The 25,173-nt window shown below is 32.9% G+C and overlaps 3 protein-coding genes across 4 annotated transcripts; 2 read left to right on the plus strand and 1 right to left on the minus strand.

The window, feature by feature from the left end:
* The first annotated feature begins 1,992 nt into the window (after positions 1-1,992).
* Positions 1,993-3,329, plus strand: Dus4 (Dihydrouridine synthase 4). The gene has a single exon (XM_076402832.1). It carries the CDS (start codon positions 2,087-2,089, stop codon positions 3,296-3,298), a length of 1,212 nt encoding a protein of 403 aa, XP_076258947.1. The 5' UTR covers positions 1,993-2,086; the 3' UTR covers positions 3,299-3,329.
* LOC143195563 (tetratricopeptide repeat protein 21B) lies at positions 3,188-9,539 on the plus strand. Of its 2 annotated transcripts, XM_076402829.1 has the most exons (9): positions 3,188-3,312; positions 3,383-3,513; positions 3,580-3,803; positions 3,857-4,702; positions 4,764-6,598; positions 6,689-6,963; positions 7,017-7,191; positions 8,438-8,659; positions 8,719-9,539. In XM_076402829.1, the coding sequence occupies exons 4-9, from the start codon at positions 3,987-3,989 to the stop codon at positions 9,372-9,374; spliced, it is 3,879 nt and encodes a 1,292-aa protein (XP_076258944.1). In that variant the 5' UTR covers positions 3,188-3,312; positions 3,383-3,513; positions 3,580-3,803; positions 3,857-3,986; the 3' UTR covers positions 9,375-9,539. The 2 variants fall into 2 exon arrangements, with proteins under 2 accessions (XP_076258944.1, XP_076258946.1); XM_076402831.1 differs by lacking the exon at positions 3,188-3,312 and having other exon boundaries at positions 3,649-3,803.
* Positions 9,540-9,629: 90 nt separating this feature from the next.
* LOC143195565 (uncharacterized) lies at positions 9,630-22,512 on the minus strand. The gene is made up of 4 exons (XM_076402833.1): positions 22,053-22,512; positions 21,759-21,998; positions 11,249-11,439; positions 9,630-9,908 (listed from the first exon to the last, which is right to left on the minus strand). The coding sequence occupies exons 1-4, from the start codon at positions 22,378-22,380 to the stop codon at positions 9,690-9,692; spliced, it is 978 nt and encodes a 325-aa protein (XP_076258948.1). The 5' UTR covers positions 22,381-22,512; the 3' UTR covers positions 9,630-9,689.
* Between the last annotated feature and the right edge of the window lie 2,661 nt (positions 22,513-25,173).

Raw genomic sequence — 25,173 nt, forward strand, 5'->3', positions numbered from 1 at the left:
ACCGAATATCAACTGAAACAATCTATAAAAAAGAGTTTAGTTTTGGAGAATCTTGGTCTAAGGACAAAGATATGAATTTCTTGTAATTTTCCTGTATTTCAGTAATACTCCTGTAATATCATACTTTACCCTTGCTTCAACACTTGTAGCCCCACTTTTATTATGTTTTGTACCTATGGAATTTAATAGGTTAGCTTGCTGAATTCCATATAAACCTTTATGAGTCAAGAAATCTAGCCTTTTCAAATTTCCACAGCTTATATTAGATCGAATTTCATCTAATATAGCATCCATTGGATTGTTACCATCTAGTTTGACGGCAATCATATTTTTATCTGATTTTAATAACTCTCACCTATCACCCTTTAATATATTCTTATGAACTCCTGATCGATTATGCTCAAATTTAGAAGTAGTAATATATTTACGAAAATAGTAACCCTCAACTTTAAAAATCTTCAAGCGAACAAAATTTCAATATTACTTGTTCAATTTTAATGCTGTAGATTGACTAGATAATCAACGAACTAAAAGAAGAAAGATGATTAAGTTAATAAATTGGGGTCCAATTTCAACCACAGGGCAATTATTAGTTTAAGTTAATCATAAAATTTTGGAGATTTTCTTAGGAAAAATTAAATATTAAAGTGGCCTAGAACATTATAATAGTATATAATGATCTTAATATTCCTAAATTAATATTGTTTTCATTTCATTCGAACTATGTCAGTTTCAGCTTTGTTCTATGCCTCTTAAACAACAATTAATTTTGTTATGAAATCAAAATCTTATATTGAATTTAATCTATAATTATTAATTAATAATCAAGAGGGTAATTGATAAAATAAAATATAAAAGCAAAATATGTGGTATTATTTATATTTATAGAGGAATGATAATACAAACGACATGCGGTTTTAGCAGGAGAGGACCACATATTGTAACAAACACAATCGAATTATTGAAGGACCAGTTTGATGAATCGATTACCACGATAAATAGACCAGTAAATTGGCCTACAAGGTCGTGAGATTTAAGTTTTTATTGAAAGTCAATGGCAAGACAATGATGAATGCGATTTTACTTAAACATAAACTCATTTGCATGATACCAGTTTAATCTTGAATTATAAATTACATGTTATATATCTACATTTATAAGCATAGGATCATAAAATGATCAAGCTTTGATGCTATTTGTTTAGATCAACTAATTAACAATTTATATAAGAAATTTCGATTTAGTTTTATATTCCATATTTATTAATTAATACTCAGAAGTTCGTATACATAAAATGCATACTTAATTTAATTAAAAATATTTACGACTACCATAATTAATATAAATATAAAATAATAAATATAATAAGAAATATATGACAATTTTGAAATAAAATCAAAATTAGGCACAACACAATAGTGAAATATTATCTGGCAATAAAAACATACAAAATAACCATTTTCCATATCAAATGAAAGAGTTGGCAAGATTTTGAAAAAAATTTGTATACATATTATTAAAAGCTATTTTAAAATTGGCTACTTTAAGATGGGCTATTATTTCGATCACATAATTGTCGATGCAAAACGTTTTGCCAAACACAACTGTAAACAAAACTTTTACCATAGCTAACCGCCTAGACGATGTATTTGTTGGAGTAAATATATACTTATAAAATATATATAAATATTATATATATATATATATATATATATATATACGTTTATTAATTTTGTATTTTTTAATTAATTTTTAAAAAGTGTTTTAAGTGTATTACGTTTAAAAATGTTTTTAAATTTTTAAATTTTTTAGCTCTAATATGTTAAGATAGATAACCAGAGATACACATAAATACTAGAAAATTGTTACTTAAAATAAATCTGTTAGTATATTATATTAAACACCACACTTTCAAAGATTTGAAAATATATTGTTTTTCTAAAGATGGAAAACACATTATTGTTAAAAATTCATTGGTAGTTCAAATGGTCACCAAAGCTGACCAATTTCTAACCTTTATGTTTCGCACACAAAACAAAAGTATATTCAAGTATATTATACATTTTGTGACTTAAAAAATTATGTCATGGAGTTAAAGGCTCAGTTCGATATACTTGAATTATTTGAAACTAAAGATTTAGTTAAAATATGTGCACCAATGGTGCGATATAGCAAACTCCAATTTCGAAATTTAGTTAAGTTATATGACTGTGATCTTGTATTCAGTCCTATGATACTAGCTGATTCGATTTGTAAAAGTGAAAAGGCTAGAAACAATGAATTTACTACAAATTCTGCAGATACTCCGCTTGTAATTCAATTTGCTGCTAATACTGTTCATGATTTTGTCGGAGCTAGTTATCTTGTTGCCCCACATTGCAATGGTGTTGATTTAAATTGTGGATGTCCGCAGAGATGGGCCAGAGACATGAATGTTGGTTGTGAAATGTTAAAAAATCCCCAAGTAATTTATGACTTAGTAAGACAATGTAGAAATACCATAAATAAACCATTTAGTGTTAGTGTTAAAACCAGAATAATGAAAGACTTGAATAAGACTATTGATATTGCAAGACAGTTAGAGCATAGTGGTGTAAGTTTTTTAACAGTACATTCAAGAACTCTGGATGAAAATACTGGACCTATCAATGAGGATGCTTTACAACTTATATCAAAAAGTGTTAAAATACCTATAGTAGGTAATGGTGGATTATCTAACCTTGACGATTGTTCAGCTCTTCAAGAAAAAACTAATATTAGAGGTGTAATGGTTGCAAATGGTATATTAACAAATCCAGAAATTTTCACAGGAGTGGACAAAACATCTTTGCAGTGTGTTCAAAAATGGTTAGATATTTGTTATAATAGCACTTTAACAATATCAGAATATAATAATCTAATAAATAAAAAGACTACCTTAAATGTCAATATCCCAGAAAAACCATACAATTTAACATTTCAATGTTTCCATCATCACTTAGTTTTCATGATGGAAAAGATATTAACACGCAGACAAAAAAGAGTTTTTAACAATCTCAAAAAGTTTAAGGATGTGTTATTTTTCTTAGAAGATAATTTTAATATTAGACCTCGCATATTTAACAACGAAACATTTCTGAAATACAATATAATTGATATAGATTATTCTGATAGAGAAAAAATGTACAACACACTAAAAGAATTTGAGATACCAGAATATACAAAGTGTGAATATAATTCACTAAATAGTGATGGTAAATATTTTACTTCGAAGCTGGAGGAAGCAGACTGTGACTGGTGCGATATTTTTAATGATTAAGTTTAAAATAAAATGTAAGTGTTTATAAGAATTTTTTATTTACAAATGTTATGAAAGCCCTAACCTCAAAGATTCCTCTTCTAGATGCTTTTATTCGTTTATAAACATCGGGGTTAATTTAGGATTTGTTTGTATTCTTGATCAGATTGTGAAATTATATTGCAAAGTCCAAGATACATTTTTCAGCATTTGCATGTGAATAGTGTAAAACTATAGTAAGTAAATTTAAAGTAATATTAATTTAAGTACAAAATATAGGTACATAGCACCTTTATTTACAGCACCATTAGTTATGAAACTGTTTAGAGGATTTATGAATACTATTAAATATAATCTCAAAAATCAACCAGTTGTAGAGAGCGCCAATGAACTAACAATCCAACTAGATCCTAATATCCTGGCAACCATATCATTTGTTAAAGTAGATGAGGCCACATATGATTTAGTTCATACCTTAATACCTGAGCAGCTTCAAGGACAGGGATTAGGCCACATCTTTGCAGAAGTATAAATAATTTTACTTAATGTACTTAAATAATATGAATATTTATATTTTAGAGAGTTTTTGATCATTTAGTGTCAAATAAAAAACAGTTGAAACTAACTTGTGAGTTTCTACAGCACTTTTATATTAAAAATCATTCAAAATATAAAGGGCATATCATAGAAGATTTTAATATTGAATAAAATGGATTCTGCTGACAACTTTGCAAAGATTTTTTATAATTTTTACCACAAATATTATAATTTAATGTTAAGTAGTGCAAAGGAAGCTGTAGCAAAGTTTCCTACTAATGCAGCTTTTAAACTTTATCACTCATTAGCTCTAATGTTAACAAATAGATTAGAAGAAGCAATAAGAGACTTAGAAGGGCTTAGAGAAGAAGATGAAACTAAGTTATCAGCTACAATTGCACTCATGTATGGTCATAAAATGTTAGGTATAGCTGGTAGAGATATATTTAATACACTAGATTGTGAAATGAAAGAATACCGAAAAACAGCTGGATGGCAGGATATCTATTATTCAGCGTTTGTATTAATGATATTGAATAAACCGGAAAAAGCTTTAGATTATGTAGAAAAATCTTTAACAATGGCAAATGAAATAGATTGTTATGTATTAAAAGGCTTCTTATTACTAATAACAAAATCCAGCATTAAGCACAACATTTCATCTATTAAATCAATATTTTCAAATGTTCTACAAAAGAACTACAAGGAGACTTTAGCAATTTTGGGTTACACTGAGTGTTGTTTACACTCTGGCGAATTTACAGAGGCTTTAAATTCTATAAACCAAGCAGTAGTAATAAATTCAACAACCAATTTACCACTTTTGCAAAAAATGAGAATCAATTTTGCTTCCCAGGATTGGGATCAAACGATTGAAACCATAAATAGGTAATTATTCAGGTATATATAAATATTTATAATCATTCACATTTACTTTTATTAATTTTAGGTTCAACATTACTGATTCAGAGATTTTATATGCACTGAAATATGAAATTATGCTTAATTTATGTCATGTTGCAAACTATAAAGAAGCCAGCAACAAAATAAAAACTTATCATGAAGCTCTGAAAAAATATGAACCTAACAATTCATTAGTTTTTAGTGAAGCAACTCGTTTGTTCTCAGCGTTATGTGGAAAGAATGAAATGTTAATGAAACAATGTATTTTAATACTAGAATCTGCGTTACAGTTAGATTCTGAAAATGCCTCTATAGTGGTAGATTTGGGATTCTTAATGGTACAATGTGGAAAAATAAAGGAAGCAACGCGTTTATTCAAATCTGCCACCAAAATAGATGAAACCTGTTTTGAGGCTCTTTTAGGTTTATCTTGGTGTGAATATTATGATCATGGTCAGTCTGATCAACTTCAGAGGCAAATTGATTATCTTTTAGAATTAAATGATTCAACTACATCACTGTCCTTAAGACTATTACAAGCAAAAGCTTCTAAGCTTTCTGTTGATGCAGTATCTTATTTACAATTTATTTTTGATCTTAAGACACATTTAGCTAAATTAAATTATTATTCTGATAATTATTTGTTGGAGTTTGATCCTGGTTTCTGTGGTGAGGTTGTGGAGGAATATCTTCGGAGGTGCTCTTTAAAAGAACAACCATTACAATTAGCTAAAGCAATAGTAGAAGCGTGCCCTGGTTCACCTAAAGCCTTATATTTACTAGCCAAGGTGCTTCATGCACAAAACGACAATATTACCGCTTTAAATGTTCTAGAAAAGTTATCTAATTTATCAGATGAAACATCTAGTGATGCCAGTCTTTTACAAGCCCAATTACAAGTTAACAATGGACAGTTTGAAAAAGCAGCACAAAGTTTAGAAGCTTGCATAAGTATTAATTTTCAAATCAGAGAGAATTGTCAATATCACTATGTAAATGCTTTAGTCGAGAAGAATTCGCAGAATTATATGGAAGCAATTCGTTCACTAACATCTGCCTTAAATTTGGCTAAAGAAAATAAAGCATCTTTAGCTGAAAAAAGTTCTATTTATGTTGAGCTGATTGATACTTTAAATATTGTGGGACAAACAGATGAATCACTAAAGATTCTTGAAGAAGCTGCTGATGATTTAAAGGGTAGTTCAGAGGAATCAAGAATTCTACTACTAAGTGCTGATAATATGTTGGCACGCAAAAACATACAGGGCGCTATCGATTTATTAAATAAAATTACTATGGAAGAGGATTGTTATCAAGCAGCAAAAATAAAATTGGCCGATATTTTTTTGAAGTATCGTAAAGATAAATACGCCTTTTTGCAAATCTATCAAGAATTTGTCGAAAAAGATCCTTCACCTAACTCGTTTGTTATGTTGGGAGATGCTTACATGAAAGTGCTAGAACCAGATGATGCTTTGGAGAATTATGAAAATGCTTTAAAATTAAGTCCCAAAGACCCTGCGTTAACTCTTAAAATGGGACAAGCTTTAGTGGAAACTCATTATTTTAACAGAGCAGTAGAATATTATAAGAAAGCCATCAAAGACAGTAATTCAATTGAGTTGAAACTTCAGTTGTCAGAATTATACTTGAATTTAAAGGAATATGAGAAAGGTGAACTTTTACTTTTGAATGAATTAGAAGAAAATACTTGGAAAACTAGTGAGGAGCTGACAGAGTTGAAGTCCAATGCTGAATTATATCAGTTATTAGCGCAGTTACAGGAGAAGTCTGGAAATTTTACTTATGCTGTGAAGAGTCTTAAGGATGCCATGGACTGTCAAATACGTGTGAAAAAGAGAATCTCTTTGGATCATAATGGTAACTAGATGATATATCGCAACTCATAAGATTATAATATACATTATCCAGAATCCATTCTAATATACATGAAATATAATAATATTTTAGGAGACACTGATGCAATTGATCAAACCCTTATATCATTATCAACAAAATTAGGTGAAATGGCTCTATCAATGAAAAATACAGAACAAGCTGTCAATTATTATAAAGAAGGACTAGCTGTATCCCCTAATAACATATCTTTATTAACGGCTCTTGCTAAATTATATATGCAAACTAACTACCTGGAGCTGTGCCAACAAACTTGTGCAACTATATTAAGAATTGATCCAGATAATGAAGTTGCTTCAGTTATTATGGCAGATATTGCCTTTAGAAAGGTTCAGTGCTATTAATAATAATCATGAAACTGGAAATTAATATACAATTTCAGGTTGATTTTGATATGGCTCTATTTCATTTCAGTCAGATAGTATCAAGACAACCAACGAATTGGAGCGCTTTAAGTCGTTTAATTGAAGTTTCTAGGAGATTGGGTAACTTGGAAGAATGTGAGGAGTACATAGATGCAGCAGAAAAATTATGTGTTAATCCACAAAAAGATCCTGGTAAATATTATTATGATTCATGTTTGTAAGTGACATGCGGACCGATGTAGACTGTAACTAGATCTATATGGCTTCAGTTTGCTTATACCTTTAGCAATTGTTAAGTAAAAGTCACACAATAGTGATTTTTGTAGTCAATATTAGTGGTATACAGAAAGTTCAATGTTGAATCAGCATATTCTTGAATATATAATAATTCAATTTGATTGCTTCTCGCAAAGGTAAAATTTAAGTGAGTTTTGTTATCAAAAGCCTGAGATGTATCGAGAAATTCAGTTGAGCATTTAGCTATTTATTATCATCTCTAGCACCCAAATAGGTTTAATATTTCACATATCAAATATCAATATCAATAAATACAAACATTATTCAATAAATCAGGTTTCACTGTATTCCCTATATGTTCGCAACGTTTTTGCGGTAAAGGCACTTCCAGAATCGCCAATAATTAACTAACACTTTCAGCATCATCTTCTTTGAACAGGTTTTTCTTTCACTATTCAATGTATAATCGCACAATCATTATGAGTGTATTTTGAGTATAATCTCACTTCTGATTTGAAAGAAATACTTTTATTTCTTGGTAAATAAAATTCAAACGTTCAACAATAATATCTTCAAAATATGTTTGAGTTGTATTTACCAAGAAATAAAACTATTTCTTGCATTTAGTGAAATTCTCCTATATAAACCAACATATCTGTCATCGGTGCTCATCATATAAATTTTTGGGATTTTTGTATAATCGTAATCCAAACACATTTACATCAGATGTTTAGTGTTATAACTCTATATTCTGTCTTGATGGCATTTTCCTTGCCTTATTTTTGCTACCGAGGAAGTGGGGGGAGCCTTCATTATTCTTACGAAAGATCATCTAAAAGGAGTATTATTATAATTTCAAAAAGCGCGTGTTCTAGGTGTAACAAATGCGGATGGTAACAATGCATGTATCAACGTAACCAAATACGTTTTAAATTGAGCCCCCCGCTACCTATTTGTAGTTTTTACTCGTTAGTTATAAGGTGACCCTATGCCGAAAAGTAGTAAAAACTGTCATAAACTGCTTGTTGCAAGCAATCCAAATATAGTAGATATTGTGGTCTTTTTCAGTAGTTACATTGGATAATCCCCTTTTCATAATATTCAATATTTTCAAAGGTGCTTATCATATAGAGAGTTTTATCTATGAAATCTGCCTTTTAAAGTAGATATAAATTAGAAATACTACATTTTTTATTTTTAGGATTCCTTTATTGCAAGGCATTTTATCAGTGGCATTCGGGAAATTTAAACGCAGCTTTAAAAAATTTCAATCAAGTCCGACAAGACACTAATTATGGAGTTCAAGCTCTATTGGGTATGATAGAGATATGTCTAAACCCAGATGATGAAATGATGGCTGAACAATTTATGGATAGCGAAGATATCGAATATAGAGATTCCCGATCGTTGGCCCTGAAGACCGGTAACGTTTTTGTAATTAGAGACTTGACATAACACCATTTGGAATTTTGTACATTTTAGCCGAACGCCTTATCAAAGAGTTGAGGCAACGGTTGGAATTGGATGGAGCAGATCTTTTTAAATGTCGTCTTCTCGGGAATTTTCGCCTTTTAGCGACAAAAGAAAAATATAATATTGAGCGAGCCTTGGATGATTTTGTTTCGATAGCCTCTCAGACACCCACCAAAGATAATTTAGGAACGATTTTAGGTATGTCTACGGCACATGTGCTCCTTAAACAGCAGCAACGAGCCAAAAATCAACTCAAGAGAGTGGTGAAGAATTCATGGAACTTCGACGACGCTGATTATCTGGAGCGTTGCTGGTTATTACTGGCTGACTTATATATACAATCGAACAAGTTGGATTCTGCTGGTGAACTTATTGTTAAAGTAGTGCAGCATAACAAAGCTTGTACTAAAGCTTTAGAATACATGGGTTATATAGCGGAGAAGGAGCATAGGTACAAAGATGCAGCCAATCATTATCAACAAGCATGGAAAGCTGGAGGCAGGACCAGTCCAACCATTGGTTACAAATTGGCATACTGTTTAATGAAGTGCAAAAAGTATCCTCAAGCAATAGATACAGCTAATGATGTACTTAAACTTAGCCCTGATTATGGCAATATTAGAAAAGATATTTTGGATAAGTGCATTAATAACCTTAGAATGTAACTGAATTAATAAAATTCATATCAAAAAATTATATTTTTTTAATGAATTATAATTCAACAATTTGATCTGATCTAATATATAAAGCTTCATTATTGATATTGTTGCATCTTACTGTTTGATATACTTTAAGTAGTTTTAGTAAATATATTCTATTCAAAGTTAGAATATGTCGTTTTTCTGAACACTAATGGGATTATGTTTTTGAATATTTAATTTAAGAAATGCATTACTTTAAGAAATTTAAATAAATACGAATATTTTATCAAGTTTATATTAAGATAAATATGTACAATATATTTACAATTAAAAACGATTTTATCGTCTACTTGTTTCTGTGGGATTCTGAGTAGCCAATGTTGTTTCTTCCACAGTTGGAACACCAAAAACCAGAGGTGAGTAATAGGCGGGAAACAGTGCCGAATACTGGGGTCCTGCAGATGGTACAGGTGCAAAATAATGAGATGGGAAGAGACCTTGTCTTTGCGCCATTTTTAACCGCGTCGTCAGTTGTTTTTTCCACTTTGTCCTACGGTTCTGAAAAATATAATTAATAAAGTTCATTAATCTATTTGTTAAGGTTTTTTTTTCTTATTTAACCATCAGATACAGAATATACTGAATAACAAGCTTGTGCATATTATGAGATTACAAAATATAATTACTCTACGAATGAAGACTTTCTACAAAAAAAGACAACAATGAATGATATAAAGTCAATCTTTTGCATAACAACGCTGCAATAGGTACGAAATACACGAGGTGTATTGAAAATATATTGAATATTTGTTTATATAAAACTATTCTGAAACGTATTTTTTCGAATGGTTGGCCATCCTGCATTGCATTACTCATGATGCCTTATCTAGAGTTAGGTCTCTCAATTTAAACAGCATTTTTCGTTTGGCGAACAGCCAAAATTAAGGCGAAGTCATGTCGGGTGAATAAAGGGACTACATAAATGTTGTGTTTGACGATGAAATCCAGAATCGAATAGAAGTTTTGTTTCTCACAGACCTGGTCATTTGTAATCCACAGTTGTAATGGTCGATGTAAAGTAGCGAAGGATATCTATTTTGAAGCACACTCATGTATCATACCACGGTCAACATGAGCTATCTTACGAATAGTTTTTGCATGCTTGTGAAATATAATGACAGAGGAGAGTTTTTTTGCGCTTCATTTGTTTACGTGGGGAACAATATATAATATTGTTATATGAAACAATAAAAAGTTCGACACTTTTTGAACAAACCCCATATAATACTATAATTCAAAATGGAAGTTCTCTTGACTAAGATTATTTACCAAATTGGAACATTTTCATTACAACCTGTTCAGATCTGCTCATGATGTGCAGCAATTTTTAAAAAAAAATATATTTTAAAATCTTTTACCAACTATGGGTTTATCTGGACTGGGCCTAAAGTTTAACGTGGGCTCTGAACCACGATCCTCAGCATTAAGCCTACCGACATCCGGTCTTACCCAGCCTGGTTACTGGCGTGACTGGGATCATTTTCTTCGTCGGATTTTACACTCTTGCCTAGAACATTCACAAATTTTAAACAATCACAAACATAAATTTACGACCATGCCCCAGCAGGATTCGAACCCGCGGCTATCGCAACAGTAGGAGGACCGTCGCATCGCCTTTACCACTACGCCACCAAGCCGGCTGTGCAGCAAATTGAGGTTAAAGAAAATTGGAAGTGTTTCCAAATTGTTAAGAAGTATTGTTTCTAGAGAGGTGTAAAAAATATGGAATCTAACCAATTTTTATTAGTAAATGCATATTTAAGCGCCAAGATTAACTTATACTAAACATACGTATATTTAATTGATATATGAATAATAGATATGATGAAATAACTTACTTGAAACCATGTTTTTATTTGGACTTCGGTTAGATTTAGGGCTTTCGACAACTCCATGCGTTTACTAACGCTCAGGTATTTGTCCACTTTGAATTCCCCTTCTAGCCGCTCCAACTGCTTGGCGCTGTACGCCTGTCGAGGCTTCCGATCTAACCCGGGCTTTCTGGATCTTCGACTGGTCGGTTTCGGCACTGAAATAGCAAGAAAAACCTGTCAAGTGAACGACGTCTCATCACAAGGGCGAGCTAACGAGATTATCGCGTGATTGAGGGTGTAAACTCCGGTATAAGTAATTTACTCCCCCAAGATTGTTTAAACGATCGAAATAAATCGTTTTGTCGGGTGTTCGGATTTGATTCTAACGGCTAATTATCTTAACAATGGGGAAACCATGTTGTTATTAATTTTGTTTCGGTGAACTGAATGTTCGTTCCTAACTATATTCTCTATTCAATTTATTGTTTAGTATTTTACATTACATATCAGCAAATTCTAACAATAAAAGGAATGTTTCAGAGCTGGACAAAAAACACGCTTTGCTTCAATTAAAATAAAATTTATAAAATATAGTCAGATGTTAGGTTATATAAATAGATCTAATCTAGTACAGCCTTTTAATCATTAAAAAGCATTTCTTTATTTTTAAAACCTAAAACCTTTAAACTTTAAACATTTTTAAATACACTATTAAACAAACATCTTTTTGGAGAATTAATGAAAATTAAATGAAAACCTTCTAGGACTGTAGCTTTTTGTAGGAAAAAGTAAACAGTATTTCTATAGGTTTTGAAGAGCTTTTTGCTTTTATCGTTTAGGAACCTGACTGACAACTCTATGTTTGATGTATGTAGTTGATTACTGTCCCAAATAATAAAATCATCATCTTCTTTACTAATACAGCTACTCCTGTTTTCCAGACATTGTTTAATGTTTTTTTTTATTGTCTCTAAGGCATGAATTGCTTTACTTTACAATTCGAATTTATCAATATTGTATGTTTTGCTTTTCATCTGTTGTGATACTTTCTGGCGATCAGCATAGTTTGTAAGTGATGGTCTTACTCAACTTATCAAATAAGTTATCATAAGCTACACAGTAGAATTGTAAAGAAACTTGCGTCTTTATGACGGTGTTTTATGCCTTCAAACCTTTTGGGCTATATAAATGTTTTTAGAATTTAGGACTGGTTATTTGAAATACTAACTACAAAATTCCTCAGCGTCAGGTATTTAAAATATCAATTACAAATTACATTTTTAAGAAATAATTCAATTACAAACACCAAATATGTATTTGTTCACCTGGAATAACGTAAGTCTAACTTGATAAACCCTAATCTAACAGATCAATTGAAAAGCCTACCATAGTAAAACACATTTTTTTGGCAAAATTAGTTTTTTTATTCAATATAATTCCCTTCATATACACTGATTATAGCGACCCTCCAATTTTTCGGTATCCAAATACGGTGGATAAGGAAGCAATTGGAAGCCCAGTTCATGGATTTTTGCCATCGTTTTAACTGACTTGTGACACGGTGCATTGTCTTGGTGAAGCAGCACTTTCTTTTACTTCAAATGCGGCCGTTTTCCAGCCATTTCGTGTTTCAAACTGTCCAATAACGCTATTAATAGTCACTGTTGATGGTCCTTTCTCTTCAAGATAGTCAATGAAAATTATTCCATGCGCATCCCAAAATACAGACGCCATAACCTTGCCAGCTGACTGTTGCATTTTCCCAGGCTTTGGAGTGGGTTCATCGTGTGCAGTCTACTCGGATGACTATTGATTGGCCTTCGGAGTGAAATGATGGAGCCATGTTTCATCTATTGTCACATATCAACGCAAAAACTCGGGTTTATTACACTTGATCATCTTCAAACACTGCTCCGAATCATCAACTCGTGGTTGTTTTTGATCAACAGTGAGCTCACACGGCTCACACTTTGCACAGGGCTTTCTCATATCTAAATATTTGTGAATGATATAATGTACATGTTCAGTTAATATCTTTAGAGTATTGCTTTTGAGTACTGCCATTTCATTCAATTTCAGTAAATTGAAATTCATTCCAAATTGGTAATTCAAAATCATTTTGTGTATTTTTAAAAATGTTTTCGTTTATAATAATCTCTTTTGTGCGTCCATTGCGATCACCGTCTTCGCTGCTCATTTCACCACGTCTAGACATAACATACCAACCTTTAATGATTTTTGCTTCAACTGTATCTTTACCCATTAAAAAGTAATATTTTATCATTACGAGAAATTCCTTTTTATCTATTTTTTTCACAATAACAAAGTTGCTTCACTCACAATGCTATAATTCACAAACTAATAATCCGAATGCTGTCAAATTTATACACGCATATTTTGAGGGTTAGGGCTAACTAAAAAACATATGGATTTAATTAGAGTAGCACCATCTATGTGTCAGGATGGGGACTTTTTATTTGACCTGTTTTATTTATTTTTATGTATATACAATAATATTTTTATAACGTTGTAAATTAAAAATTGTTAGACGAATCAGCTTGTTATTATGTATCTAAGAATTTTTAATCAGTTTTATCAACATTAAAATTCTTATATTCGTGCTAAAAGGGAAACAATTGTACGACTTTTTTATTGTTTTTAAGCTGGCCTAGTGCAAATACAATGTTTATTCACCAGTTTCCTCGCTTACTAACACAGTTGTCAATATTTCCTACACAAAACTTGTAATTTGAAATGATATCTTAATTAAATAATCAATTTACACTTCTATTGTCAAGTCGTCTATTTACAGATAGAACAACCAACCAAGTTAAAGCTTTATTTGTTCACGTAATTATGAGGAATATGGCAAATAATCCGGCACATAACTAACGACGAGTCGTTATACGAGGACTGTTAATAATCATAGAGTGTTTATAGAGGTTTTACTTAAATAGGCGAAACCGAGGAATATTTTGCGTGGTCCAACTAATGCTGGTTTTGATATCACTTTTCTGATTGGTTGATTTGAATTGTCCTACAAAGGCATTTGATTGGCTCATTTCTATAACGCGATTTTTTGTTTCAGTTTGTTTATGACGCCATTTTTGTGTGTCTAACATAAAATAAGATCAGCATTTATGCGTCTTAAATCTCACTAATATTTTATTATAGTATATCTTCATTCTTAAGTGTTGTGCATCCAGTGTATGTGCGGAAATAAAGAATCCAGACGCCGTTTTCATTGAAAAGAACAACCTAAGTTAGCTAGATTATCGATATGTTTGTGTGACTTAGTATTGCTTTTACCTGCTTTTTTTTACTTACTTTTTGTGTTCATATATATTGTCATTTATAGGAATACAACAGAAGAAATCGTGAAAATATTACTCACATTTCAACCAAAATGAGTCCAAATGGGGCAATGGTAAAATTACATTGAAGGTAAATGTGATTATACTATATGAAAAGTTTTTGTTACCCTTTAAAAGGTTTTTTGTAAAGTGCCATCAATTACTAAACTTAATTATTTTGAAGGGTTTCATTTACTTGAAATAATTATATATTGGTTAAGATACTTATAATTAATATTTTGACTTAAGGCTCCTAACCGTGATAAACTTTTCGAACAAGGATGTTAAAAAAATTCATTAATACAAAATAAAATAATACATTTGTAAAGCAACAAGATGAGCTTAAAGAAAATGTTCGCCTTCGTTCCTGGAAATATCTTAGGCTTTTGATGAAGTGTGACACTTAGGGTTGCAGGTTAAATTAAAGAATCTTCTCCCACGTCCAAATTTTCACTTCCTAAAATCTTATCTCTGACAACATATAGAGATGATACATCCATCTTATTATCTTACAAAGATCCAATAACTGCATCAAAGTATCTCCAAATACATCTTGATAAAATACAAGATAGTGGCTGAAGACATTACACAGTTACGCAGAGTATTAAGGCAAATGAAATATAATCTACCCATATTACATTTACTCTGCGTAGAAGAACATGTACATTAGTGGATATCAATAATGGTCAACCGCCCCAAGCTGAGGATACTAAATATCTTGGTATACATCTGAACTGGCGCTTAACCTGAAAGAAGCACATAATTGATCAATGAAGGGCGTAAGTTTTCATTAGATAATAAGGTAACACATCAATTCAAAAGTCCCCGGCCTGACACATAGATGGCGCTACTAGAATTAAATCCATATGTTTTTTTAGTTAGCCCTAACCCTCAAAAGATGCGTGTATAAGTTTGACAGCTGTCGGATCATTAGTTTGTGAATTATAGCATTTTGAATGAAGCAACTTTTGTTACTGTGAAAAAAATGGATAAAAAGGAATTTCGCGGGTTGATAAAATATTGCTACTTGAAGGGAAAAATACAGTTGAAGTAAAAACTTGGCTTGATGCCGAGTTTCCGAACACTGCCCCAGGAAAATTAATCATCAAGGATTGGTATGCTAAGTTTAGACGTGGTGAAATGAGCACCGAAGACGGTGAACGCAGTGGACGCCCAAAAGAGGTTGTTACCGACGAAAACATTGAAAAAATCCAAAAAATTATTTTGAATGACTATAAATTGAAATTGAATGAAATAGCAGACACTCTAAAGATATCAACTGAACGTGTACATCATATCATTCACGAATATTTGGATATGAGAAAGCTCTGTGCAAAGTGGGTGCCGTGCGAGCTCACTTTTGACCAAAAACAACGAAGAGTTGATGATTCGGAGCAATGTTTGAAGATGATCAAGCGTAATGAACCCGAGTTTTTGCATCGATATGTGATAATGGAATCGACAGTCATCCGAGTGGACTGCACATGATGAACCTGCTCCAAAGTGTGGGAAAATGCAACAGTCGGTTGGCAAGGTTATGGCGTCTGTATTTTGGGATGCGCATGGAATAATTTTTATTGACTACCTTGAAAAAGGACGGACCATCAGCAGACTATTACATAGCGTTATTGGACCGTTTCAAGAACGAAATCGCCAAAGAACGGCCGTATTTGAAGAAAAAGAAAGTGCTGCTTCACCAAGACAATGCACCGGGTCACAACTCAGTGAAAACGATGGCAAAACTCCATGAATAGGGTTTCGAATTGCTTCCTCATCCACCGTATTCTCCAGACCCAGAGACTATTTCCTGTTCTTAGATCTCAAAAGGATGCATGCTGGGAAGAAATTTTCATCGAATGAAGAGGTGATCGCCGAAACTGAGCCCTATTTTGAAGCAAAGGACAAATTGTACTACAAAAATGGTATCGAAAAGTTGGAGGGTCTCTATAAACAGTGTATCACCCTTGAAGGGAATTATGTTGAATAAAAAATAGCGAATTTTGCCAAAAAATATATGTTTTACTATGGTAGGCCGGGGACTTTTCAATTGGCCTGTTATCAAGGAACTAATACATTATTCAATAATATCGTATTTATCACTTTAGTATGCTTGGTGCATGGTAGTTGTTTTCCGTGCTTAAACTTGGATCTGCTTTCATCGCATTTCGAGGAAACAGCGTTAAATACACAATTAGCGTTCTTCTATGACAGCTATAGTTGATTTTAAAGCCATAAAGTGTCGAATTCATTATTGCCTGGGAGAGAATTTCGCGCCCAGTCGCGAGATCTCGCCTATTTGACTATGTCAACACTCATTATGCCACTCCGTCCTGTTTGATGTTTGTGTCGTGGTCCAACACGCCGTTCTTCCTTCTCGGAAAATGCGTTTACGACAGTCGCGTCAGCGAGTTCCCGTGGTGATTTATATGTTTGCGCCGGTATTAAGACAACCTCTCTATTAAGGATGCTAATTCTTCCCCCGGCCCGGTCTTCATTTTCTTCACCGTCCTTTTGTTCCACTGGTGGTCTTCTGGTTTTTATTTTTTCGGTTGACGGCCTAAACGAGCGTTAATCGGAAAGCCAAACAACATGCATAAAGATAATAAAAACGTTCTCCAAACTGGAGTCCGAAGGCGGTTCTATTTCATTCAATATTTCGAAATTTAGTTCCGAGTATCGATATGTTTATACTCAGGTGTGACTTGCTGTATATACAGGGATTATATAGTAATTATTTACTGTACCGATGTTTATATTGTTATTGATTTATACTGTTCAGTGTTAGCATATTGTGAAGTATTCAATTGAATATTGGATATCATTGTTTAATTTTATTGTCTTTATACATTTTATAATCTACATATTAATCGGCTTATTGAAGATTTTGCCTCCCTTTTTGAGGAAAACGGGTGTACTTGGAGGAGTGAAATTTGGCACGATTATCGCACTTATATCGCGAAATAACTTCTAGGCCTATTTTTTTTGTAATATGGGGTACAGATAAATATATTCCAATAATACGAAATACGTCTAAATCAAGCAATCAGATCAACCAGCACCAGCAACCAGGTGTCAGATCAGTGACACAACATATCCTAGTGACTAGCGGTGCGGGCTAAGAGTTGAACTTGCCGCTAATAACGTATTAGGATCGAATCTCGCTGTGCTTAAAGGTCGGTTAATTAATTATCCGTCGTAATTATCTAATTTTAAACAGTGTTATTTTCGATTAATCCCTATTGATGGATCTATTAAATAATTATGGCAAATATAAACTAAAAACGATCAAGAATAATATGATCACGAAAATTATATTTTACATTTTTGTAGAGAAAATAAATTAATGTGTCCGCTTTATCGTGAGATATATGTGAAAGCTGTAAAGTAGCTGTAGACAGCTGTAGCTGTGAAAGAAAAACTCGACATATGCGAAATTTTTATCCTAACATGGATTAATAAAATTTGGGAATAACAAGTTATAATGGTCCGTCCTCTATATCTACAAGAAATTTAGAATTTCAGAAATGTACAGAGAACTGCTAAGAAAAATTGTTGTTGCTTAAAAACTGATAGTTGATATGGCTCTGGATATATATCATTGTACTAGAGGCAATTCAACCTTTAGAATTGCCTTTAGTACTTAAGATTTTTCTGTAAATTTCAGTGGTATTAACTTCTGATTCATTTCAGCTTTCTTTAGTAAATGCATTTGTTAACAACACACCAACCGAATATTACAGGTAATAAATAAGTTAATTTGTACATCAAGAGTTAAAATGGATGCTGCCAAGACTACTTTGTTGGTGAGTTGTTAGTTTCCGACTGGGACATAAGACATAGCAGAAAGCAGTAGATAAACAAAAACCATAATCTATCTGTACATTGAGATCTAAGAGTGGAATAACTAAGCAAAGAGCGATGAAATTTTATTGAAAGAAATTATTAGTTTAATAAGCTTGGTGTATTTATTGCTTTTGAAATATATTTTAAGTGAGAAATATGGATAAAAGATAGACCATGTCGTATTGAATATATGTAGCAGTTAAAATGAAACTAACTACATAAATTGCATAGATAGAACGCATAGGACAAATACAAGAGATTGTGAATTATTAACAGTAAACTTGTACGAATTTTAAACCACTGATAAATTTTAACCTGTTTAATAATTAATCTTATAAGATATGTGATTGTATGATATTTTATTGTTTGAACCTTGTATCATTTATTTTGATTATTTACTTTATAGACCTAAGATTTGAAAAATGAATAGTTAATTTAATGGTTATATGTACAGTGGTTTTAAACTGTAAAAAATAAATTACCTGATTGTGTTCGTTATTATTTTAAAATACATGTTAAAACCCAATATCAATGTCAAAATAGTTGTATTCATATATTCTCTTCTCACTCAATGGATGTTCGATATCTCAAGTAGAATCAGTTAAATACCTCGGCATCCATCTTGACGGTAGATTAAATTGGAAACATCATGTTAGACAATAAGCAAAATACAATAGAACCAAAATAAAACAACTATACTGGTTAATCGGAAGATAATCACAACATAATCTAAAATCAAAGAGATTGATCACAAGAGAAACAACAACAACTCTCGACTACACATTACAAAAGTTGTGAAGCATTGTTCTTGCACCGTTGCACTTTGATTGGGAAGCTCTGCCACACCTGGCGTACATCCCAGGTATGGCGCTTTCCAATTAACACTTGTTCAGTTCAATTATGGATCGATGAATGGATCGCTACCAAACCAACATTGTTCTTTCGAAGTCGGTATTCTGATGTTGCCAGAAAGATAGGCAAAAGATAAAATTATGTAAAATATTGTGATTAATATCGTAAGATTGGACATCTATTGTAGCGACCTTGTCGAATGTCGCATGTCGCATGAATGTCAATGTGAATGAGCATGTCGAATTCTACATAGTAGAATAACGGTCTAGAAAATACCCAGAAATATAGTCCCCGATATTGAACATGGGCGGGGTGCCAGTAGCGCCAACTAGAACCCGATAACGAATAGCTGACAACCCCGAGACGTTTATCTGGGATGTTATTGAAGGGTATTTCGGTCATTCAGTGCTCAACCCTCATTTGGTTTAGACGTGCCACCATCGACTGCCCAAGCCTCGTCTCCAGGTAACACCGCTGCCATCCGTTTTATCTATTTTGTATTTTCCACATTTTTATATTACTCGAATAAATAACGGCCACATAATATAAATACCACTGTTTCATTTCGTTTTACCTCCATTAGTATTAGCGATTAGTATGACATATTTTTCATTTGTCTTACTAAAGTTTTAAGCCCAATAATGGTTACTTACGTGAATAGTTTATTTTACTTCTTTAATCTGAAGAAATTTATAGATGATATACGTCAAGCAAGCAACAGTTAAAATATTCATTTGGTCATATCTTGAAAAATTGGAAATATCTATTGACTACCCTTAGATCTGAAGTCTAGTTAGCGAATAAAAGGCATCATCTATTGCTATTAGTTGTGAGCTATTGGGTTAGTTAAATCTCGCACGAGTACTGGTTCAAATTAAAGCCCGCTTAGAGCCGCATTTAACGGGGGGTTTTGGATGATGGTTTGCCGAACCGGTCGTCTCGAACTTGGCCACCAAGTTTGGGAAAATCGACTTTGAAGAGCCATCATATTTACATTAAAATGGAAGCAATCTGCGCCTATTAACACTATCATATTCCAAGATAATATTAGGCCCGTATACACAGGCAAAATTGTTCGGATTGCTTGATTTTTACAGTCATACAGATAGAAGGTTCCATTATGAATTAAACAGCAATATCGTGGTATTCAACAGGTCTTCTTATTCACATCACTACCTGGATTACTCATATATGCCATTATATGGAATATAACATCAATAAACACTGTCTGTCGCAATTTTTGACAAGTTCTGTTGTATAGATCAAGTTGAATTTCAGTGGTTGATTGTAGTGTGGCATAGACTTGCAAATTCCGAAAATTCCACAAGAAAATATTGATTATTTAATCTTGGTGGTCAATTCTTGAGAATTCTGCTAAATTCTGGAAACCATACCACCAAACCATTATTCCCATTCAAATCAGAATATCATAATCAGAATATCAGAAATATCTCTTCTTTAGAATATTTATAATGGCGTTAACTGAGTAGCACGAATTACCACATTTTTGGAACCACATGTTTATACTCATTATTAAATTATCATTTATTAAATTTGGACCAGAAAAAAATAATGCTCTTCAAAGGTTCTGAAGCGGACTTAGCGAATAAAATACATTATCAATGACCATTGGCTTTGAGGTGCTAGGTCAGTTTAATTCTGTACGAGTGCTGGTTCAAATTGGGGGTTTTGGATCATGGTTTACTCAACCGATCGTCTCGAACTTGGCACCAAATGTTGGAATATCGATTTTGAATGGCCAACTTTATATTAACAAACGTTTATTTGGTAATAATGTTTTGTTATTAGGACGTACTACTCAGCGCTATATTTTATGATCCATTGATCAGTGACTAATAAATAACAAGATATTGTCAAACAATATGGCCGTCACAGGCCGCCAATGTTCAAATTAAAAATCTCTATATTACATTTTGTGTATATTCAAAAACGTATATTCATTTAAATCATAATTTTTTGAATGAAGTTAAAAAAATTCATTCAATATGATTTGTATGATACTCAATTGACAGATCTGACAGCTGAACATCTAATTTTTTACATTAACTTGATTTCTATAGTTATACCGATAAATTTTGAATTACTAAAATTGTGAATGTTAAAGAAGTGAACACAAGAGTGATATTTATTATTATATAGTTGTATTGTACATTCTTTTACACATTATTAATGTCAACGTTGTTTTATTTTATAACGATGTCAGATGAATTCGTTTACATTTATATTTTATTCGGAACAATTATTTGATTTCATTTTGTTTTTTATGTGTTGGATTAAGATTTATGACATGTTATTATGCACATTACAGATATACTTTTACATATAGATACACTTTATAAATTTATTTAAATCAAAGTGAATAGTTTAAGGTCTGAAAAAAGATACTCTTCATGTTCTTGAGGAACAATGTAGTAACAAATTGTATTATATAAAATCATATAAATTAGTGAAAGTACAAAAATTACCTTGCATTGAAAATAAAGAATTAGCACATTTGCTGTCCGTGCTTGCTGCCGACCAATTAGAATATAATATCGAGTTGTTAGTTGCCGATTGCTGTATATCATACGGAGTAAAGGCGCCTTCGGAAGAGCTCTGTTGTCCTGAATCCAATTTGTTACTCGATATATACTCCAGAATGTCCACTGATTGATTTTCCTGTCTAGAGAACGGTTGGAGCTCGAACAGTGACTGATATAAAGCACCTGTAACACCATTCACTCAATAAAAACAATAACGAATCATCAGTTCGTCGTTACCTGCCCTGGGAATCGCACTGATCGGTGTAGGTTTAATAAATGTCACTTCCTCGCGTTTATTGTCCTCACCGTCACTCACGTCACAACCCCGCGAAGCTTCCGTCGCTTCCTCATCGTTCCTGTTCAGTCCGAGGATGCTGTCGATGGAGAATTTATTGGTAGAGCCGTTTGCCGCCGTCGACTCGCATTGTTTCCGTTGCAAAACGGTTCTGATGTTGGATTCTTCCAGTCCCAGCACGTCCACGTTGTTTTCCTCGTCGGAACTGAGATCCACATCGTCCTCCGACTCGGAACTATAATCGTTCTCTTTAGTTTGAAGGTCTTCCATTTTTTTTCCGGTGTCCTCAACGATAAAGGGTGAAGCGGAGATGAATCACGCACAGTGTCACATCACGAATGTCCTTTGACGGTTCGGCGGAAACGTGCTAAACGGTGCCATTCGAGTCGGTAACGTGGTCCATCATCGAGAATCCGTTTACGTTCCTGTTTTTCTCCGGCGTGGCGATTATGTCGGTCCATTAGTTGCCAGTTAGCGCTTCGCGCTTGACTCCGCCTCCTCGTCATCATCCCGCCCCCCTGGTTAAGGAGATATCGGCCCCCGGGAAACGAGATTGGGATTTCGCGTGATTTTAAATGCTTTTATCTGCGCCTCTCTCGCTTCACACCTCCGCTACGGGGGCGATAGAAAAGGGTATTCCTGCCTCGTTCGGTACGTAACCGCGAATCGTATTTATTTTGGACGTTTACGATCTTTTAAACATATATTTATAATCTTAATTGATAAATATAGCCAAATAAGTTTTTATTTTACGCAGAAAGAGTTTCAATTATTTTAATAAATTCAGTTTTTATATTTTCCTTGATAATTTTTTCCTACATTTTTTGACAGAATTTGAATCCTATGATTTTCTATATGAAAAGTTTCGGACATATCTAGACAAATTCGTTCATTCCTTCTTATGGTTGCTACTACCGGGTATATTTGTAACCAACTTCATATTGAAGCCGCATAGGATTCAAGTTTCAGTATGTGCCATTTTATTAAATTGTGAAGAAAAAAAATTCAGTGCATTGAAAAGTTGGCCTGAATAATTTGCGGAAACTTTTACTTTTTTACTTCAATTTGTAGGAAAAGGCGGTCAAAGGTCATCGAATGCTGTGTGAAGCTTATAGCAAACATATTCCATCAATTTCAATACGTGAATACTGGTTTTGAAGCATTAGAACTAATGATTTTAACATTGAAGACAAAGAGCGTTTTGGGCAGTCAAAAGGTGTGAAGACGGGGATTTGAAGGTATTGCCCGAAGATGATCCGTGTAAACCCCCAATAGAATATGCAGATTTTTTGGGAGTGATACAAAAAACCATTTACAATTGATTGAAGAATATGGAATTTATTGAAAACGTTGGATATTTTGTGCCGTATGAATTGAGGCCAAGAGACACTGAACGGCGTTTGGTTATATGTGGAATTCTGCTTCAAGAGCAAAGTCGGAAAGGTTTATTGGTAAATGTCATGAGGAACACCTAATGAAACTATAAATGGAGATCGTTTTCGACTATAATTGATGAATTTGATCCAAGAACTGCGCATAAAAGGGCCGACGTCACAACAATATTATTATTTAGCATGACAACGCTCGGCCACATGTTGCAAAACCGGTGAAAGCATATTTGTAAATATTAAAATAATAAGTGCTACCCCACCGTCGTATTCTCCAGACCTTGCTGCTTCTGATTACTACTTGTTCTGACATATGGGTTATAACCTGTCCGAGCAGCGCTTCACTTCTAGTGAAGATACAGTGAATGTCATGAATTTATAAACCCTAGTATGCGTTTGCTATGAGTAAAATGGTAAAGGGACCGATGTATGTTTTATAATGTTGCCAAAATATGCTTAAATAGTAGTTAAGCCAGGTTTTCTCGTTCAAAATTGCAACAAACAGGGATAAGATATCTCTGTTAGTAGAAAAGGGCATTCCTGTCTCTGAATAATTGGGAACTGTATCTATTTTGACTGGTTACTGGGTTATTAACGTATATTATCAATCATTAAATATAGTCAAATAACACAAAAATTGAGACTCGCGATTTAGTTGGTTTTTACACCTACCACCTAACTAATTAAGTCGCTAGTGATACATTTTTCCTAGCTTTTTGGCAGAACTTGAATTTCATGTCGGAAAAACGATGCCTTGATGATAATAGAAAACCCGAAAACAATGAGGGAGCGAAAACCTATTTTATCGAACTTTGCAATATACGGTAGAGCACTGTTTCATTTTATGATCAATTTGTTGCGATTATGTTGATACAGTTTTTTAAAAGTCGCTTTTGTTGAAATATTTCATTCAAATACACGAATAGCAATAGTTACCGATCTGCAATGATAATATCGTTTGATTAGGTTCAGTTGCAAGTTGGAACAACAAATAAGTATTAAGGGCTTGTATAGCTGAATGATACTAATATTGAATCAATAGAAAAGCAAATATCAGAAACAATTGTTAATTGTATCCATAAAAAATGTCCATCAGCTCGATATAAAATACAGTACTGGATATCTGACGAAGATGGTAGAAAAACGAAAATTCTCAAAACTCATCGTTTCGAGGGATGGCAGGAGTTCTTCATGCAGTTTTATAATTATGATTCGTCATAGGGTTTAAGAACTCATTCGCTGCTTGGTATTCCAGAGAATTTTGTTTCCTGATCACGACCTAACAATGGACGAATTATGAGTAGCAATAAAATCATTATAAAAATATGGTAAGGCCGGTATGGAGTAGACGAAGCGACAGCAGATATGATCAATAATACTGTTGGGGAAACATTATTTCAACGGTTTCGCTTCATGATTATGCTACATTGATATACTCAGAAAATATTGTCAGTATAAAAAACGAGCTTACATATAAACATACTCAGAAGAGTAGATAGAGATGATTTTTTTTTAGCCAAAGTTTTGGGTTTGCAGGAACTGTCTCTGTTATGGATTCGCATTCGCTAGCATGTGAAAGACGTTGGAATGCGAATTTAAAAAGGATCCTTTCGTTTGTTTTATCATTAAGTATAATATTTATGTGTGACACAATGATCTGGAGATAAAGCAAGAA

This window comes from Rhynchophorus ferrugineus, unplaced genomic scaffold (assembly GCF_030347505.1).
Source record: "Rhynchophorus ferrugineus isolate W39M unplaced genomic scaffold, kcgeb_rfMv2 rfM4, whole genome shotgun sequence".
Lineage (NCBI taxonomy): Eukaryota > Metazoa > Arthropoda > Insecta > Coleoptera > Curculionidae > Rhynchophorus > Rhynchophorus ferrugineus.

Excerpts from the sequence above, each read along its gene's own strand:
- Dus4 (XM_076402832.1), top strand. The coding sequence starts at position 2,087 with ATGGAGTTAAAGGCTCAGTTCGATATACTTGAATTATTTGAAACTAAA.
- LOC143195563 (XM_076402829.1), top strand. The coding sequence starts at position 3,987 with ATGGATTCTGCTGACAACTTTGCAAAGATTTTTTATAATTTTTACCAC. Across the intron at positions 6,599-6,688 it reads AATCTCTTTGGATCATAATG|GAGACACTGATGCAATTGAT; the intron begins GTAACTAGATGA and ends ATAATATTTTAG. Across the intron at positions 8,660-8,718 it reads ATCGTTGGCCCTGAAGACCG|CCGAACGCCTTATCAAAGAG; the intron begins GTAACGTTTTTG and ends TGTACATTTTAG.
- LOC143195565 (XM_076402833.1), bottom strand. The coding sequence starts at position 22,380 with ATGGAAGACCTTCAAACTAAAGAGAACGATTATAGTTCCGAGTCGGAG. Across the intron at positions 21,999-22,052 it reads CAGTGCGATTCCCAGGGCAG|GTGCTTTATATCAGTCACTG; the intron begins GTAACGACGAAC and ends ATGGTGTTACAG. Across the intron at positions 11,440-21,758 it reads TTCTTTATTTTCAATGCAAG|TGCCGAAACCGACCAGTCGA; the intron begins GTAATTTTTGTA and ends TTGCTATTTCAG.